At 41.2% G+C, this 20866-nt stretch overlaps 1 protein-coding gene across 1 annotated transcript in view; it reads right to left on the bottom strand.

Moving 5' to 3' along the window:
* VWA3B (von Willebrand factor A domain containing 3B) overlaps positions 1 to 20866 on the bottom strand; it is a 242141-nt gene that overhangs the window by 204551 nt on the left and 16724 nt on the right. Inside the window, exons 2-4 of the mRNA XM_063459114.1 lie at positions 16544 to 16707; positions 16111 to 16199; positions 9922 to 10172 (exon numbers count right to left, since the gene is read on the bottom strand). Coding sequence (XP_063315184.1) covers positions 9922 to 10172; positions 16111 to 16199; positions 16544 to 16706 — 503 coding nt within the window. The 5' untranslated portion in view covers position 16707. The remainder of the gene's footprint in view (positions 1 to 9921; positions 10173 to 16110; positions 16200 to 16543; positions 16708 to 20866) is intronic.

Here is a 20866-nt window from a genome sequence, read left to right as displayed (position 1 = left end):
GATGCCACCAAATGATCCAACCCCCTCAATGGCTATCTCTGGAATCCAGCAGACTAGAAGGGTCCCATTTAACATATCTCCTATGGGCACCCAAAAATAGGAGACCCCACATACCCAAGATGTTGCCGACAACCAGGCTAATGTTGTCCATATGGGACAAAAATAGGCATAGAGTATGCTCGAAACAAAAATGGTCCCCGGCAACCCCCCTGAAAACACTGCACGCTGTGAACCCTACATTTAATTATAAACTATGGGCAGAACACAACATAACACATGTCCACCAAGTGACCCGAAAGGGATTAGTTCAAAGCTTCCATGACCTACAAACACAATTCCTGATACCAAACAAGGCCCAATTCTCATATATGCAAATGTATCACACCCTGCGCCCAGAGGGCACAGGAACACGGCCAGGACGAGGGGAGACAAAATTGACCCACTTTGAATCTAAATGCTTAGACACTAGACAACAGGGTAAATCTCTGTCTATGTGCTATAACCTACTAATTAGGGAACCACAGCCGCAGCTATGGAAATTTCAAAGAGAATGGAATAGAGATCTGGGGAGAGACCTTACACCTCAGGAATGGAGCTCGGCATTCACAGCCCATAAGGGAATGACCAGCTGTGCGTCACACATTGAAACAGCTAGAAAAGTATTGTACCGGTGGTACCTCACGCCAGATAAATTGGCACGAATGTATACTAACACAGATGGCCTATGCTGGAGATGTGGGGGACCTGATGGGGATATGCTACACATATGGTGGAAGTGCCCGCAGATACAGCCGGTATGGGAATTGGTGGGAGACATTATAACTCAAAGCACGGGCTGGGAGGTGACGCCTTCTATAGAAACATGCCTTCTACACATCCTCCCAACTATCATCCCGAAACACATACGCAAAACGATATACCTCATACACATAGCAACAATGACAATCATAGCAAAATACTGGAGAACGTCAGCAGTTCCAACTGAACTAGAACTAAAGAACCTCGTTTCCACAAACGTGGCCTATGAAAAATTCACAGGAACGCAGGGTCGAAGGAGTTGTATGAGGGCGGACTCATACACCCTTTGGCATACATACTTAGCTGATACCCAATCAGGAAATCAGAACAAAATCCATGAACCCCCTTGACGGGGAAACACACTAAACTCAGAAGACAATAACATAATCAGACGATTACTGGTTGCACAAGACGAGACCCCCAACAGGGAATCACCGATGGCTATGAATAGCCACAGGGACCAGCCCCCATGAAAAAACCATAACCGGAGACATGGGCGTACAATAATAATAATAGGAAACATAGGATGTAGACAACACTTGTATATAGTTCTTCTTGTTTTCATATTGGGATCTCACATACCGACGACCATACACCACGGGACATTCAGAGATAAAACGCAGAAATACCAAGGTTGGTAACATGGTCCATGGGGTAAGAGGCGTAATTGTAGACAAATCAATTGCATAAACAATGTAGTAGGAAAACCTGCAATGTTAAACATGTTCCCTCACCCCCACTGTGTTTTTCTTCATTCTGTATCCCCTGAAATGTTATTGTTGCTGCAAACAGAAAATAAAAACTATTAATTCTAATAAAAGGTGATTCCTTACGTTATTCAATAAGTGGACAAGCTGGATTCACTAAAAGCTAGATACACATAAAAGGGAGGTAAAAACATACTAAAATGCATATTAATTCATAAAGTGGCATAGTTCAAAATCTTTGTTTAGTCCATATGGTATCATAGTATTAAAAATAAATTTCATTTTCTCCTTCCCTATCTTCCTAATATAGTCTCCTCCTCTCCAATCTTTTGATACTTGCTTTATTGCACTAAAAACATTCCTTCAGGGTTTTTTTGGTGTGTAATTCTGAAGTGATTGGAGACGCTGTGTGACTCCACTCCATTTTTAATGTTTCTTGTGTGTTCTGCCACTCTAGTATTAAGGCTTCGAATTGTGCGGCCTATGTAGAGGAGGTTGCAGGGACATTTTAGAACGTAAATCACTCCCTTGGAGTGGCATGTAAGGTGATCTTTTATTGTAAATTTCCTATTGATGAAGGGTTCTAGGTCTGTTATGTGTCTTTTTTTATTTTTAGTATTCTTGCATGCTAGACATTGTCCGCATCCATAGAATCCTTTGTCCATTGAAAAAAAGTTTTTCTTTATTTTTATTTCTCTATTGCAACTTTGTACTAGGGTATTTTTTAGATTCTTGGCTCCCCTAAAAATTATTTTTGGTTTATCGGGCAGAATATTTTTGAGAACTGGATCGTCTCGTAAGATATGCCAGTGCTTGTTTATAATTTTATTAATTTTCTTGTTGTTACCATTAAAATTGCATATAAAAGGAATGTTATTATTACTCCATTTAGAGTCTTAGAGAACTTTCTTGTTGTTACCATTAAAATTGCATATAAAAGGAATGTTATTATTACTCCATTTAGAGTCTTTTTGTTTTTGTATACCAGAAGTTCCTTTCTCGGTATTTGTAAAACATTTTCTAGGGCTGCCTGTAGTGAAGATTCCTCGTAGCCTTTTTGTAAAAATTGAATTTTGATCTTATTAGCTTGTCTAAAATAATCTTGGTCACTCGAACAGTTCCTTCTAATTCTTAGGAACTGTCCTCTGGGTGCATTGGTTAACCAAGGAGAGTGGTGGCAACTTTCTTTGCGAATGTAGCCATTCGCATCAACTTCTTTAAAATAATTTTTGGTTGCAATCTTCATGTCTGTTATGTGGATATCTAGATCTAAAAAATTGATGTATTGAGTGTTGATCTGTGCAGTCAGAGCTAAGTTCCATTCGTTGGTGTTTAAATAGGAAATGAAGGAGTTGAGGTCCATAGCATTTCCTGTACAGATAAAAAATATGTCATCTATATAACGGCGATAGTTCACCAAGTTCGACCCCCATGGGTGTCCTTGATATACGTACTGTTCTTCCCAATAAGCCATGAACAGGTTCGCATAGCTGGGGGCGAACTTGGTGCCCATCGCCGTCCCCCTAACTTGTAGGTTAAAAAACTTAATTGAACCAAAAAAAATTGTTGGTTAGAATAAGATGTATACTTTCTAAAATGAATAAAACTTTCTTAATGAACTCATCAAATTTCTTTTTGATATCTTCGCTAGGGTTCTTGTCTTGTTCTTGTGAGAATATTGTCAGACCCAGAGACATATAGAATATTGGACAAGAACCCTAGCGAAGATATCAAAAAGAAATTTGATGAGTTCATTAAGAAAGGTTTAGAAAAGGAAATATTAACCGAACAGGAAGCGGACTACTTATCCACCCCTTATCCCAAAATCCCGGTATATTACCACCTCCCAAAAATACACAAGAATAGAGACAACCCTCCAGGGAGGCCCATTATATCTGGAATAGACTCCATCTCCGCCAAAATCTCAGAATATTTAGACCATCTATTGCAACCTTTAGTCATCCAAAATCCTGCATATTTAAAAGACACCATCCATATTTTACAAATTTTAGAGGAGACACCTTGGAATGAAGGGAATTTTTTAGTCACATGTGACATGACTTCGTTATATAGCATAATACCTCACGAAAAGGGATTGGAAGCCGTGCAATACTTTTTAGAAAAACACAATTTAAAAAAAGAACAAGTTTTATTCCTTTTAGAAGGTATACATCCTATTCTAACCAACAATTGTTTTTGGTTCAATTAAGTTTTTTACCTACAAGTTAGGGGGACGACGATGGGCACCAAGTTCGCCCCCAGCTATGCGAACCTGTTCATGGCTTATTGGGAAGAACAGTACGTATATCAAGGACACCCATGGGGGTCGAACTTGGTGAACTATCGCTGTTATATATATATTTTTATCTGGACAGGAAATGCTATGGACCTCAACTCCTTCATTTCCTATTTTTTTTTTTTCTTTTTAATTTTTTTTTTTGAGTGCAGGTGAGATTACAGGCTTAAGCGGTGACATGTTCAATACACAATATCGTTACTAACAATTGGCATATATAATCAAGAGGTGCTGCACTTTTTTTTTTTTTTTAAAGTCAAGTAAAAACATGAATAAAACAAGATGTAATATAAAATCAGTAGTTTGCTTATAGAATAGAGTGTCGTGGTGTGAACAGCTAGGCATGTGTGGGTAGGTACATAACATTTGCAACTGTCCCAACAGCATATATAGGTATTCATACAAGCTTGGTGTCGGCGTGAATGTTTGCACAGTGTTATAGCGTAAACAAGCTCAGTTACAGGCTAGACATTGTTTTACTGCAGTGTGGTGTAGTGTGTAAGTAGCTTGGAGATGCTCTGCTGTATATTATTGACATGTGATTCGAAGCAAAGGATCGACAGACAAGAGGATTGGTAGTTAACTGCAGTAAGTGAGTAAATAAACTATCCGAACTGATAGGTTAGCACAGTGAGCCCCCACGGCTGTATTCCTTTAACCATATTTGTGGTATATAGATTGTCCCTGTTTGTGGGTGAGTAAAGGCTGTCTATGTGTTGAGCATTGCAGCCCTGTGGCCCGTGCATATTATACATTCTTTAGTTTTTGTATTTTAAGTGCCTGTGAAAGAGATACAGTCCTATATGCGTGTGTCATGACTCAACAGCATGCACCGCTACATAATGCTGGTGCATCGCCGTAGTGAGGCTTGACATGTGTATACCGTGCACAATAAGTTTAAAAGATAACATGGGTTGCCATTAACGTATATACATGGATTCATATTTTTATAGAACAGTAAACAACGGCAATATCTTGCTTCCAATGTGGGGTAACCTTATTACACAGTCCAGGGTGTCGTGGGGCTTTAAGAATCCGTCAAGTAGACATATCGATGCTGGACTATGAGAGTGAGAGTCACTGGATCTCTAAGTAAGTGAGTGCGGTGGCGCTCTCTTGCGCAAGTTGGCCAGCAGGTGAGTTACCAGTCAGGTTGCACATAGTAAAAGTAAAAGAAAAAAAAAAAAGCACAAAAATCATAAACATACGTGGCAGGTCAAAATGCTTGTTAGTTTCATAGGCCATACGGGACCAGGTGTCCACAGCCGCGGAACGGTAAGTCCATGGTGCGCATGGTGAAACTGCCCTGCTACGCAAGTGAACAGTCAACCTATACCCCGGTTCATGAAGCTTAGGGTGGGCAGGTGTATATTGCAGGTGGTGCTGTCTCTGTGGGCGTTGGCGTGTGCTTGCATCGTTGTTGGGATTGCTGTCAGGTTGTGTGATGTCTCCAGCATGGATGGTTGCGCAAGCCGGCATCCCTGTTTATCAACGCCTGCCTTGTGTGACCCGTTCTCTTGAAGCGGAGGGTGCCGCTGGGAGTATCTGTTGGGGCTCTGTTGAGCTAGTTTTACCGTGGGTGTCTGCGGTGCAGTCTGCTGGGGTGGGTTCACATCCATGGTGTGCGGCATGCAGTCTCGTGGGCGGGTTCGGTAGTGCGGGGTGCGTGGACCTGTCCACCTTCGGGTACCCTTGCGGCGAACCTGCTGGGGCCTGCCTTTCCCACTTTTCCCCCTAGCGGAGGTGTTGCCGAGGTCTCTTTGCTTGCTGGGGCTCCCATGGTCAGTAGTGTGTGCGTGTCTCTCAGATGCAGTGGCTTGTTGCAGGTATGTTACCTGTTTTTTGGTGCCGGTCGTGGGATGTCCAGGGTGTACGGCCCTGGCTGGTTGTCGTGCCATAGGTGGTCCGGACTTCTTCCCAGCGTTTGGTAGCTGAGGTAGCCGGTGCTTGTGTGCTAGTTTGGCCCAGAACTGCTCCCACATGGCTTCGAACCGTGCGTTGGAGGCCACCTCCCAGTCGCTGGGAGTCTGTTGTTGTGCTTGGGCAATGGAGCCGTCGGCCATTTTAATCGGGCCTCGTGGCTCTCGCTTGTCTGCCGTGCGCCCAGATACAGCGCTCTGTTGGGTGTTCTCTGCTCTGGTGTGTGGACCGGGATAACCCCCACCGGTCCTGGGGGGGGGAAGACTGTTCCCGGGGGTTCCATTCCCCGCTCTTGTGTTTGTGGAGCGGCCGTCTCCTCGTGGCTTAGTCGTAAGTAGGCCGCAGGCCTCGATATATTCAGACGGCTGCGCCGGTCTTCATTTCCTATTTTAACACCAACGAATGGAACTTAGCTCTGACTGCACAGATCAACACTCAACACATCAATTTTTTAGATCTCCATATCCACATAACAGACATGAAGATTGCAACCAAAAATTATTTTAAAGAAGTTGATGCGAATGGCTACATTCGCAAAGAAAGTTGCCACCACTCTCCTTGGTTAACCAATGCACCCAGAGGACAGTTCCTAAGAATTAGAAGGAACTGTTCGAGTGACCAAGATTATTTAAGACAAGTTAATAAGATCAAAATTCAATTTTTACAAAAAGGCTACGAGGAATCTTCACTACAGGCAGCCCTAGAAAATGTTTTACAAATACCGAGAAAGGAACTTCTGGTATACAAAAACAAAAAGAAAGACTCTAAATGGAGTAATAATAACATTCCTTTTATATGCAATTTTAATGGTAACAACAAGAAAATTAATAAAATTATAAACAAGCACTGGCATATCTTACTAGACGATCCAGTTCTCAAAAATATTCTGCCCGATAAACCAAAAATAATTTTTAGGGGAGCCAAGAATCTAAAAAATACCCTAGTACAAAGTTGCAATAGAGAAATAAAAATAAAGAAAAACTTTTTTTCATTGGACAAAGGATTCTATGGATGCGGACAATGTCTAGCATGCAAGAATACTAAAAATAAAAAAAGACACATAACAGACCTAGAACCCTTCATCAATAGGAAATTTACAATAAAAGATCACCTTACATGCCACTCCAAGGGAGTGATTTACGTTCTAAAATGTCCCTGCAACCTCCTCTACATAGGCCGCACAATTTGAAGCCTTAATACTAGAGTGGCAGAACACACAAGAAACATTAAAAATGGAGTGGAGTCACACAGCGTCTCCAATCACTTCAGAATTACACACCAAAAAAACCCTGAAGGAATGTTTTTAGTGCAATAAAGCAAGTATCAAAAGATTGGAGAGGAGGAGACTATATTAGGAAGATAGGGAAGGAGGAAATGAAATTTATTTTTAATACTATGATACCATATGGACTAAACAAAGATTTTGAACTATGCCACTTTATGAATTAATATGCATTTTAGTATGTTTTTACCTCCCTTTTATGTGCATTTTAATATTAATTATGTTTTTACCTCCCTTTTATGTGTATCTAGCTTTTAGTGAATCCAGCTTGTCCACTTATTGAATAATGTATGTAATCACCTTTTAAAATTCACTTTTATCAGTATGAGTATTATATTATATGTATGAGCCCACATTGCACGAACTTTATGCAGATATGCAAACTTTCCTGCTTAGTTGTTCCTATGTGAATCATTTCTCATGCATGGGACACTTCCTCATGTCAATAAAGCTTGTTGAATTACACACACACGGAAGTCCCGATGACGAAACTGATGTTGGAACGCACGGTGCGTTCCAAAAGGACGCAAACCGGAAGTGACGAAACCCGGAAGTAAAAGACGGAATTAGTGAAACCGGCAAACGAGGCATTTAAAAAGCCACTAGAACAGACGGAAAACAGAACAGCCAACTGAGGAAGCCTTATGAGAAGGCGAAACGCGTTTTGGACTATCAATTTGAACTTGGGACTATTAAGTCTACCCAGTACCATCTGGGATAAGTATACTTTTTTACTATATATATCTTGTTTTTATAATTCTTTGGAATAAATCGTTTTTTAAGAACCCTGACACACTGGGTATTTATTCCTATTTTGAAACCAGTCAGAAGGGCACAAAAGGAATCACTCAACATCCAGCACGCTGCCAAAGAAGGGTCTGGACAACCCCCAAATGGTCCAGAGGCTTATACCACCAGAGTCATATGAGGGTATGACTCCAGGCTTGTGAGTTTGACAAATCTCTTAATCTATTTTCTATATAGTGTGTTATAGACATATTGCACTATTTTCTGTATGTATTTTATTTTTACAGAAAGCCTGCCGAAATTTAAAAGCTCCACTTGTTTTATGTATGTATAAAAAACAAACAAAGCTAAGACCAAAGCTTTGTGGAACCGCCAAATGTCTGTGCTCTCAGAAGAAGAAAAAGATCTCTACAGAAAAGCTAAGATTCATGGAGGCTTGGACATGACATATCAAAATAGGGTAAGCAGTACTAGAGTAACCTGGAGTGACCTGGGTTAGGGGGCTTGGTCTCTGCGTGTGCAATCCCTCTGATCTGTATCAGGAAATCAGTTGCAAATTAGTTTGCAATTCAGCTGTTAATGAACATCCAAATTAAGAAAAAATTATATATAGATTCAACTGATCAAAACAAAACACTAAGCTCTCAGTGAATACCTTTAGTGTAACTATACTTCTTCTAGCATGTAAAGGCCCTCAATCCCGCTGTTACTGTGTGTCCAACTTGTCTGGTTACAAATATGTGTCTGTTAGTCCACCCATTGTACAGCGCTGCAGAATTTGTTGGCGCTTTATAAATATTAATAATGATAATAATAACTGATTTTAATGTAACGGAAGCCAAACGGAAGTGCAAATACAGTTGAAATAATCGAACTGGCCCAATTACATTAAAATAATTGAATTATCTTTATATACTAAGTATTTTTAATTAGCTTAAACCATGTGAATGTATTGCCCAGGAGGCATGTTTATTCCTTTGCAGAATATTTCACTAAAGTGTGAATTGTTGGGAATTCAGAGTGCATTTCAAATTTCACCAAATCTTAAGTCAAAATAGCTGAATTGAAAAAATATCACGGTTACTGTTATAAACTGAGAATTCATGTGAATTGATAAATGTTAAAGGAATATATTATCAGTTCTGTTATTTTTTCCTAAAATTTGCAACTTCCTGTTTGAGTCCCTGCTTATTAAATATCCCTGTATTTGAATCAGTTCTGCCATTTGTACCAGTGTAGGTACAGAAACGTATCAGGCTGACTTTTTGAGCGCCAAGAAACAACATTCTAGATGTCCATTTAAAGACTGCGTGTTTACTAATATAAAATGATTAAAAGACAAACATTGACTTAAAGGGACACTAAAGTCATCCGAACAACTTTAGCTTAATGAAGCAGTTTTGGTGTATAGAACATGCCCCTGCAGCCTCACTGCTCAATCCTCTGCCATTTAGGAGTTAAATCCCCTTGTTTATGAACCCTAGTCACACCTCCCTGCATGTAACTTGCACAGCCTTCCATAAACACTTCCTGTAAAGAGAGCCCTATTTAGGCTTTCTTTATTGCAGGTTCTGTTTAATTAAGATTTTCTTATCCCCTGCTATGTTAATAGCTTGCTAGACCCTGCAAGAGCCTCCTGTATGTGATTAACGTTCAATTTAGAGATTGAGATACAATTATTTAAGGTAAATTACATCTGTTTGAAAGTGAAACCAGTTTTTATTTTCATGCAGGCTCTGTCAGTCATAGCCAGGGGAGGTGTGGCTAGGGCTGCATAAACAGAAACAAAGTGATTTAACTCCTAAATGACAGTGAATTGAGCAGTGAAATTGCAGGGGAATGATCTATACACTAAAACTGCTTTATTTAGCTAAAGTAATTTAAGTGACTATAGTGTTCCTTTAATAGACATAATAATACATTTTATTCAAGAAATCACAATCAATATGTTTATTAGGCTAGATGTTTAATTTCAAAGAAGAGTAAATGTTAAACACAAGTGTTAAAACCGGCATGTAATTGTAAAAACAGGTTGGTGGTGGAAAATATATTTAGTTTTGTATTAAAGGGGTCAGTCCATTGGTGTTTAATCATCATTATTTAATATTTATCAATATATGTGTGCAGGTATAAATATATATTTTTCATTCTGTGACATATGCTGTACTTACCAAATCAGATTCAATCTTTTTACATGTCTCACTTGCTCCTGGAGAACAAGGCAGAAATCATTGCGGCACAAGTCGTATTGCTCTTTAGAAACAGAGTGCATTCCCAGAATAAAAATCATTGTCTGTTCCTGAATTACACCGAATATTGCACGGCTTCCGCTCGCAAGCCAGAACAGCCTTTGTTTATACATTTCTATAGCTTCTGTAATAGACTCAATCTTCTGTAGGACATGTTCTCTCTTGGCTGTCAACTGGGTGATAAAAAATGAAATAAATAAGATTTCAAACACTATATACATGATTTAATAATCACTGCAATAATTACCACTGTAGGGTTAAAGGACATGGGACATTGCGCCCAGACATTGCACCCAAGGAGCTGAAGTGGTCTGGGTACCTACAGTATCACTTTAGTAAAGTCATATTTTAATGTTATCATATTATAAGCTGTAGTTGTTCTGGTGACTATAGTGTCCCTTTAACAAAGCTGTAATTTAGTGGATACAATGTTTGTACAAAGAAGTAGCAACTGTATTAATCTGAGGACACCACACAGGCTTACTGTTTATGATAACATTCCTTGTAGTATTGCATCTTATGCAAACATTTCAAGGAAAGACATGCCCTTTATAGCACACGATGCCATAAGGACAATAAGCTGAGCTGTTCCACACTACAAACATGATGTGATTGTACCTGTAATCTTATGCAGAATTTGCTCTTTTATAAATGAGGCATTGAATCACATCTTTTGTGAACAATTGGATAGATAAAGAAAAAAAAAGAAAAAACAGGATATCATTAAAACAAAGCAGAAAAGGATGATGTGGTTTGCCTAGTGGTCACGTTGAAAGTAGAAAAAAAACTATTAAAAAAAAACACTCTGTAGACTGAAAATAAGATTGATAAGCACCATTAAAAAAGGTGTTACATATACAGTGGGACCTCGGTTTACGAATTTAATTCGTTCTCCGGGACGTTTCGTATTGCGAAAAATTCGTAAACCGAAACACGGTTTCCCATAGGAATGCATTGAAAACCAATTAATGCGTTCCGGAGGTGAGAAAAAAGTCAAATAAAGTATTTTATCTGTTCAAAACTCTTTATAAAGTGCACTTTAAAGGCATAAATAATGTACAGGGACATGGTTAATCAAGAAATAACATTTCAAACATCCAACTTTATGTTTTAAAACATCACACATCAACTTTTAAAACATGGCAAAGTTTTGATAACATGGTACAGTACACTTTAACTGTACATAAATCACACGTCAACAGGGAAAACATGGAAAATAGCAAAACAATTTCAACACTGTTTGGAAGATGAGGAGGACGAGGGCAATTGGGCAGCACTAACACAAGCCGGTTCTTCTTCATGTCTAGGCTGTTTTTGTAGGAACCTTTCCATTGTCTGCTGCCTCTGGCGCCTTTTAAGCATCCCTCGGAAAGGGGACATGATGTCTGTGTCAAAACTGCTCACAAGTCTGTGGGCTAGAGCCTTATCTGGGTGGTGCTGCTGTACAAAAGTCTGTAGGTTTACCCACATTTGGCATGCCTCCTTGAGTTCCGTGGAAGAGAGCTGTTCCTCACTCATTTCCTCCTCCTCCTCAAATGCGATCTGCTCCTCCATCGACTCCTTCTGCAATTCCACCAGCTCCTCGGTGGTTAGGTCACGGTTGTGTTCCTCCACCAGCTCGTAGACATCCTCCTCAGTCACCTCCAGGCCCATGGTCCTCCCCAAGGAAACAATTTCCTCCAAGACTGTTGACTCTGGTGCAGGTGCAGAAGCACTGGAGGCAGGTTTTACAACACAGTCTGGCCAAAGGTTGCGCCAAGCAGAATTTAGGTTTGTCTGGCTGACCCCGGCCCAGGCAATGGTGATAATCTGCAGACAGCTCACAATGTCAAAATGCTCTCTCCAAAATTCATGGAGGGTGAGGCTTGAGCGATCTGTCATCTCAAAGCATCGCCGGAAAAGCTCCCTTGTGTAGAGTTTTTTAAAATTGGAGATGACCTGCTGGTCCATTGGCTGGAGTAGTGGGGTGGTGTTAGGCGGAAGGAACATGACCTTGATGAAATTAAAGTCCTCCAGCAAGTCTTCCTCGAGGCCTGGAGGATGGGCAGGAGCATTGTCCATGAGCAGCATGGCCTTGAGTGGCAGGTTATTGTCCAGAAGGTACTTCTTCACAGCAGGACCAAAAACCGCATTGACCCACTTCACAAACAAGAGGCGTGTGACCCAAGCCTTTGCGTTAGACTGCCACAAAACGCTCAACTGCTCCTTGTTCACCTTGTGTTTCTTGAAGGCCCGTGGGTTCTCTGAATGGTAGACAAGCAGAGGCTTGATCTTAAGGTCCCCACTGGCGTTGGCGCAGAACAGGAGGGTAAGACGGTCCTTCATCGGCTTGTGGCCAGGCAATGAGGTCTCCTCTTCTGTGATGAAGGTACGCTTTGGCATCCTCTTCCAGAAGAGTCCAGTCTCATCGCAGTTGAAGACCTGCTGAGGAAGGTAGCCCTCTGAAACTATGACCTCCAGGAACTCCGTAGCAAATTCTTCAGCTGCAGCAACATCGGAACTTGCAGCCTCTCCATGCCTGACCACACTGTGGATGCCAGATCTGTTCTTGAACCTTTCGAACCACCCCCTGCTGGCCTTGAAGCCTTCTGCATCTGCTGACGTTCCTGGCTGTTGTTTGAGGAGGTCAGCGTGCAAGGCCTTGGCTTTTTCGCAGATGATCGCCTTGGTCACTGAGTCCCCTGCACGCTGCTTCTGTTCAATCCAGAGCAGGAGCAACTTCTCGACCTCGTCCAGAACAGGTGGGCGTTGCTTGGAGACCCTGGTGACTCCCTTGGCTGCATCTCTCCCAGTAATCTTCTCTTTCATTTTTAGGATTGTACCGATTGTGGATGCACTCCTTCCATACTCTTTGGCAAGGTCGGTCAATCGCATTCCTCCTTCATGCTTCCTGATGATTTCCTTCTTGTCCTCAAGCAGAATCATCACCTTCTTCCTCTTCCCAGCTTCCACTGCTTTCTTGGGTGCCATGACACCACCGGCCCTATGTATGCAAAAAAAAATGAAAGATGCTTTACACCCATATGAGCTGGCATGGAAAACAACCCCACAATGCAAAACACACAGTAAAAGGCATGCACAGCACATGAGCTGGCATGGAAACCACAGTAAAAGCCATGCACAGCACATAAACTGTAACAGGCATGCACAGCACATAAACTGTAACAGGCATGCACAGCACATGAGATGGCATGGAAAACAACCCCACATTGCAAAACACACAGTACAGTACAGTTGTAACAGGCATGCACAGCACATGAGATGGCATGGAAAACAACCCCACATTGCAAAACACACAGTACAGTACAGTTGTAACAGGCATGCACAGCACATGAGATGGCATGGAAAACAACCCCACATTGCAAAACACACAGTACAGTTGTAACAGGCATGCACAGCACATGAGCTGGCATGAAAAGCAACCCCACAATGCAAAACACACAGTAACAGGCATGCACAGCACATGAGCTGGCATGGAAATCACCCCCAGAATGCAGAACACACAGTAAAAGGCATGCAAACAACCAAGCTCAGCTCCCTACCTTTCCACTTCTTGAGATGCACCAAAAAGGCTCCAAACCCTGCTGCAAATGGCTCCAAAAGGCTCCACAACTTGCTGCAAATGGCTCCAAAAGGCTCCACAACTTGCTGCAAATGGCTCCAAAAGGCTCCACAACTTGCTGCAAATGGCTCCAAAAGGCTCCACAACTTGCTGCAAATGGCTCCAAAAGGCTCAACAACTTGCTGCAAATGGCTCCAAAAGGCTCAACAACTTGCTGCAAATGGCTCCAAAACCTCTCCAACACCTCCACACTACACACTCACGTGCTACCCACACTTCAGTATGCAGGGGGCGGAGCTATAAACCGGGACACTTGTTTCGTATTGCGAAAAAAATTCGTAAACCGAGGCAATTTTTTTTACGAATTTTCATTCGTAAACCGAATTTTCCGTTAACCGAGGCGTTCGTTAACCGAGGTTCCACTGTACATATAAATGTTATACTGGTTAACAGAGAAGATTTTTGTTAAAGATAGCTGAAAGTTACTACAATGGTTAAGATTTTAAATGAGAGGCCAGAATCCCAGAGGAACAAAATAATGCAGTAGATACTTTAACCTACTAAGGCCTCCATTTAATATTTTTGTATGAGCTTATTAAATGCTTTAATATTTTTGGATAAACTTTTCAAATTATTTTAATAGTATTAAAACATTAAATATAGTTATGCATGATAATACCACTTGTTCACTGTTCAATATGAGCTTGTTACCCAACATTCACTATCAGTTCAGATGGGCAATATTAGCAAGTACTCCACCATTTACTTTATCGCTCTCCTCATTTCAGGCACACTATGCTCAGTTACACATACCAAGCAGTCGGATCCAGCCTGATTCCTTTGTTATGCAGCCTTTCTTTATTAAGTAATCCTATTTATTAATCTTGTTTATTATATCTTTAAAAATGTGCAATTGATCTCCATACAACATGTATATATATATGTTTTGGACATGCTTACTACTGTTATTGTTGCATTACAAGCATACCTGTTATATCCTGCACAACAAAAATAAAAAGTTATATATAAAACATTAAACATACAATATATAAATATATATAAAAAAAGATGTTGCATTTTTTTCATAATTAAATTATTTGAAAAGCTTATCCAAGAATATTAAATCTATGCCTAAATCAGGTCAGTGACTTATTATTCAAATCCACTTTAATTAAAAGCAAAATACATTTTGCAAAGCACCTTAAAGGGACACTTCAGGCACCCAGACCACTTCTGCCCATTGGAGTGGTCTGGGTGCCAACTCCCACTACCCTTACCCTGCAAGTGTAATTATTGCAGTTTTCATAAACTGCAATATTTACCTTGAAGGGTTAAGTCCTCCTCTAGTGGCTGTCTACTAGACAGCCACTAGAGGACACGAAAAGTGTGTTATAACGTCGCTGGATGTCCTCATGCTATGTGAGGACCTCCATCGTCGCTGAAATCCCCATAGGAAAGCATTGAAAGGATTACTCAATGCTTTCCTATGGGGAGGTCTAATGCGAGTGCGCGGCATTGCCGCGCATGCGCATTAGGTTTCCCCCGGCCGGCCGCGGATGCTCAATAGGTCTCCCCCTATACGTGCGGGGGAGGAGCGTGGGCGGACCCTGACCCAGCACCAAGGGACATCGGCGCTGGATACAGGTAAGTCACTGAAGGGGTTTTAACCCCTTCAGCAACATGGGGTGGGAGGGAGAGGGGACCTGCAGTGCCAGGAAAACGGTTTGTTTTCCTGGCACTGGAGACCCTCTTTAATTAGACATTTTCCGTATCAAAGAGGCTTCAACTGCACTGGGGTAAGCAGTGCTGCCTCAGTAAGCATAATTTATCTGGGGATCTGATGAATATGATGTGTTCGTTCCTACCAATGGTGATCCACTAAAATGAAATTGAAAAATAACCACCTTAATAGAGAATAGTGGTTTTGGGTACAGTCTCCTTGTTGTTTTAACCCTGCAATGTAAATCATTGCCATTTTATACAAAGTTTAATTCTTAAATTGCAGGGTGAAACACACCCTGTCAGTCTTCCTGACAGACTCTAGAGGCCCCTCTGCTGAATAATCAAATCAGACTTGGTTATTCGATCAAATGCTGCTGATACACAGCATTTGATTGGTGTAGCACTTCAAATTGCTGCACATGTGAACTATCCATCGAAGCATTGAATTGCTTAGATCTTTAATCTTGATCTTAGCAAGACCATAGTGACAAGGTATTAAAGATATGTAAAAACTACCATCATGGAGGGTAACACTAACATGTTTGTATTCCTAATGCTCTAATTAACAAATTAGCAAATAATTTGAGTGAGTTTCGTATTTTTAAAGGAACAAAACATTCCAGTAGAAAAATATTTAAGTGTACATATATGTTGTTTACACGAGTGCAAGAATTAGTTATGGGAAATGTTAACATAGGTACAGACTTTTACCAGCAATGGTGTTGCTGGCTATGCTGTTACAGAAATAGACATTGCACAGTTTTACACATATGTGTGTGTGTGTTATATGTATTTATTTTGATGCATGTTAAACATTTCATACTTACATTGTATATTTTACCATCACTGTGATATTGGTGAAAGAGACCTTCAGCATACCGTGATGATACTGGTCGTCCTAGTTTGTTCACATACTCTGTTTAGATAAGAAGGTATTAGCGCGTAAGCTTGTATCACTAAAAATGGCAACACACAGTCAAACAAACAGATGGCATAGAAACATTTACTATACTGAAGCACATTGTTGAACAGAGGCCAAAATAAATAATTGTATATACCAACACAAAACAGCCAAAATACATAGTGTAAGATGTAAATATAATAAAAGTCATGCTCCTTTTCCAAATATCTCATCTCTGCTTAAATGAAATCATCTCTACATTTATAACTTTGTTCTTTTTTAATAGAGTAAACTGGGAAAATACATGCATGGACCATGATATGCAGGTGAGAGTGGAGATGTCTTAATTTAGTGAATACCTTCTTTGTGCTGAAACCCAAGCTGTGCCAATATCTTCTGTAGAGTTAATTTCTTTTTCCTGAGGCCATGGGATTGGAGCCATGTAGATGAAGATACAAGTGAATCAAGTTCCACCTCTGATGCCATTTTTCGAGAACTTAGTTTGGTCTTTTTTGGAAGCATTCTACAACGTATGAAGAAAAAAAATGGTGCACCGTCACAAATGTAGAAATATTGATTGACATGACAGATAAGAACCGATTGGCTAATTATTTTTCCCTTTATGAAATCTGAGATTGGTTTTACTTAATTAGTTCCTTTACTGTATTAACATTACATTATTTCACTGGAAGGCTATTCAAGGTGCCTACCTACAATCTGTTAAGTACATTTTCTTCTCATAACCCCCCAGTCTTCTCTTGGACTTCAAATCATGTGCTCTTTTTCTAGTACATCCTTCTTTAATTGTTTTTAAACCTCTTAACCTATTTAAGAGTTTCTACCATATTTTATTCCTCATGTCTTTCCCCATTAAATGTATAAGGTGTTGAAGTGTCCAGGTAATGTTTATTAGTAATACCATGCAGTACTGTAGCATTCTATATTCTATTCTATATGTGCTATAATTATGTTAAGGATATATTCTTGTCTTACTAATCTATATTTTTTTTTTTTTATTGCTGATGTCTCTAAAACTACAACCTTTGATAGTAACAACTACAACCTATGATTAGGTACACTACCAACTTTTCTCAGTGCTCTGCTACAGTGTCCTTTTAAAACCACTTGAAATACATAATATAGGGGGGCGGAGCCTGACTGTGGAGCTGATTAGAAGTGTGAAACACGAGCTCCAGCCTGAAATCCCTGTTTAAGCTAAATAAACTTGGTTCTCATGCTACAATCTCATCAAAAACACACCACCCTGATAGGGGATGCAGGCTGGATCGTACAGAAACTACTCCCATAACACTGAGCCACCGAGAACGCTGGGCTGCATCACTGGGGCCTACCGCAGCAACAACAAGCCTGACTAGAGGCCTAAGTGGAGGTAAGGGTGCGGGTGAGGCGGCCGATCACCCAGCCTGGGACAACCCAAAAGCCAATATTAACACTGCAGAGGACCACCCACAAGCCTCCCCCTCCCCCCCCGTCGGTGGGGGACATCCCGGCAACAGCAGCACACCCTCCGCTGACTCACACGGGGACTACAAGCTCCTAGAGTCACCGACCCCAAAATGGCGGATGCAACGAGCAAGCCGGCAAACGGAGGTCTGCGGGGAGCAGCTGAATAACACAATGATCAAGCTGGACGCTATCCTTGCTGCCTTCTGGGCCGGGATCTCGGAGAGGGCGCTGACCACAGCTAACGTCAAGCGGTCTAATCCCGCGCCACTACACCCGGCACCCACAGGCCCAAGGGGCGGACACAAACCAACAGTCACTAGAAGTCCCCTCAAAAGGCGCCGAAGAAGGGATCGGAGACACAAACCGACACGCAGAGGCTGCCTCAAGACAAGCACCCGCCTCCTCCTCAAGCCGCATCAAAACCGCACCGGATATATGGCGCCCTCCCAAAGAGTCTATAACCATGGTTCCTCATACATATATCTACTATATTTACTATACCCGCTTATGTATCTTGTTATTGACCAGTCTTGCCTCATGGGACACCTTCAGTTTGAATTAACACTAGCGGTAGGGCTGCTGACATGTCGTAACAGTTGATAACGTGCAAATCACACCCTAACCACAACAGCTGTCGTTCTTAATAATGCAATGCCTTAGACTTACAAACCCCAGCGCTACTAGCCATGTTAAATGCACGTTCAGTCTACACTATACTACCTTTATGTTTAACTGCCTGTATTCCTTATGTTATCTATAAAAATAAATGTGCTGTCTAAACTGCTAAATGTTATGAAAATGCGTGCAGAAGCTGTTGTTGCTCTGCACGCTTGTTGTGAATCTGAGCACATGAAAAATAAAGAATAAAAAAAAAAAAAGGAAATACATAATATATGCTTAATCCGTTTTGGGTGTTTTTGTGTCCACAATGAGTACTGGTACATTTATATTTTCATAACATAAACCAAATAATAGTACGTAGAGTATTTGTCAATTAAAACATGTTGCATCCTACATAAACACCTACCTGGTAAATTAGGATAGTTACAATATGCATCAAAAGTCTGAGGTTTGGGGTGGATTGTTCATGTTGACAGGTAATGTCACTTGTGTTGTAGAGACTATTAAAGGGACACTCCAGGCACCATAACAACCTCAACACAATTAAGTTGTTATAGTGCGAAAGGTTCATGGGTGCTGTCTTACCTGAAAGAGTTAAACCATTAATGAATGGTTTAACACCAAAACCTGCAAGTTAGTGTCTATTCACTCTGCCACCTCCACTACATATGCAGGTATGAGGCCTCAATTAACCCAAATAAATGCTCTGATGTAAAATGTCTGGAGCTCATGGGAGAAATACTCTTAGTCTGCACCCAGTGGAGATACAGACTAGAGAAGGCTGCAATGGTTTGGTGAGGGAGATATTTCATCTCCCCACTCGACCTACTTGTAGGTATATATCTATAGCAATACTTGCAACATATATACATTTGGAATATAGAGGGCAGGCAGTTTTTTACCATCCTATATAAACAAAAAACACAGTATTTTCTTTGATTTGTGTTTAATGAACACTTGTTGCCTTTAATTGTGACTTGCATCCAGTTCTTGTTACCTTGTTTGACCGACAGGTGCTCATTTTAGAGGTAATTTAAAAATCACTGTACTGAGAATTGCAATACACTTTAATACAAACCGTGTAGCTACTATGATTATTAAAGGTACACTTCCACCCTCATGATAACGTAACAACATAACTAAAAGTGAGCTGCCGTGGTTATGGTATCAGCTGTGCCCTGGTGCCCCCCATCCTCAATGTGAGTAGTCAAATTATTTAGTAATGGTTTGCTGTGCTAACTGGGGTACGCCAGGTGTTGCAGGGCTTAACTCATTAGCAGAGAGGAAGCAGGGAGTGGCATTTTACTACAAGTGCTCCTCACCTCAAGTTCCATTCCTACGATTCGGTCTTTAAGCGAATTGGTTGAGAAGCGACGGCCGCCTCTTATCATTCGCCAAATTTCTCATTTGCAGTATCTCATTCACGGAAAAGATGCGAGTACAGCTTTGTACTGTAAAGTTCCTCGCATCTTTACCGCGAATGAAAACTAGTGAATGAGCCTTGACGAACAGTACAGTACAGGCACTAATTGTACTGGGAATTTTGCTGCATTCTCATTTGCCAGTTTCTCATTCATGACAAAGATGAGAGGTACAGCTTTGCTATTCCTCGCATCTTTGCCACTGAGAGACCGACAAATGTGAACATGGCTTTGGCGGACCACCTGGCACCCCACTTGGGTACCTCTGCCAATCGTGCTTCCTAGTAGTCAAAGAGTACCATAAGCAACATAGCCCCCCCTTAGCCGCCGCAGCTTGGCTGGGTTCTCGTCATCCCTTCCCACCCTGGACCAACACCTGGATCCAGCTCCCAGTGGGAAGACCTCTCCTCCAAGAGAGTATAGCTGTATAGCAAGTATAGCTTTTCCCCACCTACATTAGTCGAGGCTGAATGCTGGGGTAGTCTGTTTATTTCCAGCCAAATGGCTCACTTATATACAAAAGCTGAGCACCGTGACAAGCCCAAGAAATACAGTGTCACTGTAACTCAGCATATAGTATAAAATATGAAAAAGACATAAAAAATCCTATTTCCTACATAGGAACCCCCGCAGTCTATACATCCCCAGATAGCCTAGACCTGAGCACCCAAAATATCCAAAAAGTGCTCAGATCCCAGGAACACAGCTGAATCGCCACCGGGGTAAAGTTCTGACCGGCCGCACACATGGTTCTATGCCCAAAACAGTTCCAGGGCGTTTTGTGCTTTTGCCGGTAAACTTCGGGAGTTCCATGCGACCAAAATATTGAACCTAATCCATAAGTATAATGGGTAGCTTGTTCACCTCATTCAGACGAATGATTCCACCAAACAGTGCCCTTCCAGGTTGTGTAGAAATCAACGCATGCGATTATGAAAGTTCAGTGGTGTTTGGGAGTACGAGTGTCCGATTTTAGTTCCATGAGCTCGACACCCAAACACTGCTGCCTGCGTTCGCCGGAACAAGATGGCCACCACCTCATGGTCGTTCATACGAACGGCAGCCACTCAGACGAACGATTAGAACACTGTGGTTAGAATTGTTATGAGGTGATGATAAGGCTTAACAAGCTCCCAAGTGGTCCATAGTTCGTGTGTCTGTTCGGTTCCCAAA

This window comes from Pelobates fuscus, chromosome 1, assembly GCF_036172605.1.
Source record: "Pelobates fuscus isolate aPelFus1 chromosome 1, aPelFus1.pri, whole genome shotgun sequence".
Lineage (NCBI taxonomy): Eukaryota > Metazoa > Chordata > Amphibia > Anura > Pelobatidae > Pelobates > Pelobates fuscus.
Note: the sequence above shows the minus strand (reverse complement) of the source record. Positions and strands in the feature narration are given on the sequence as shown.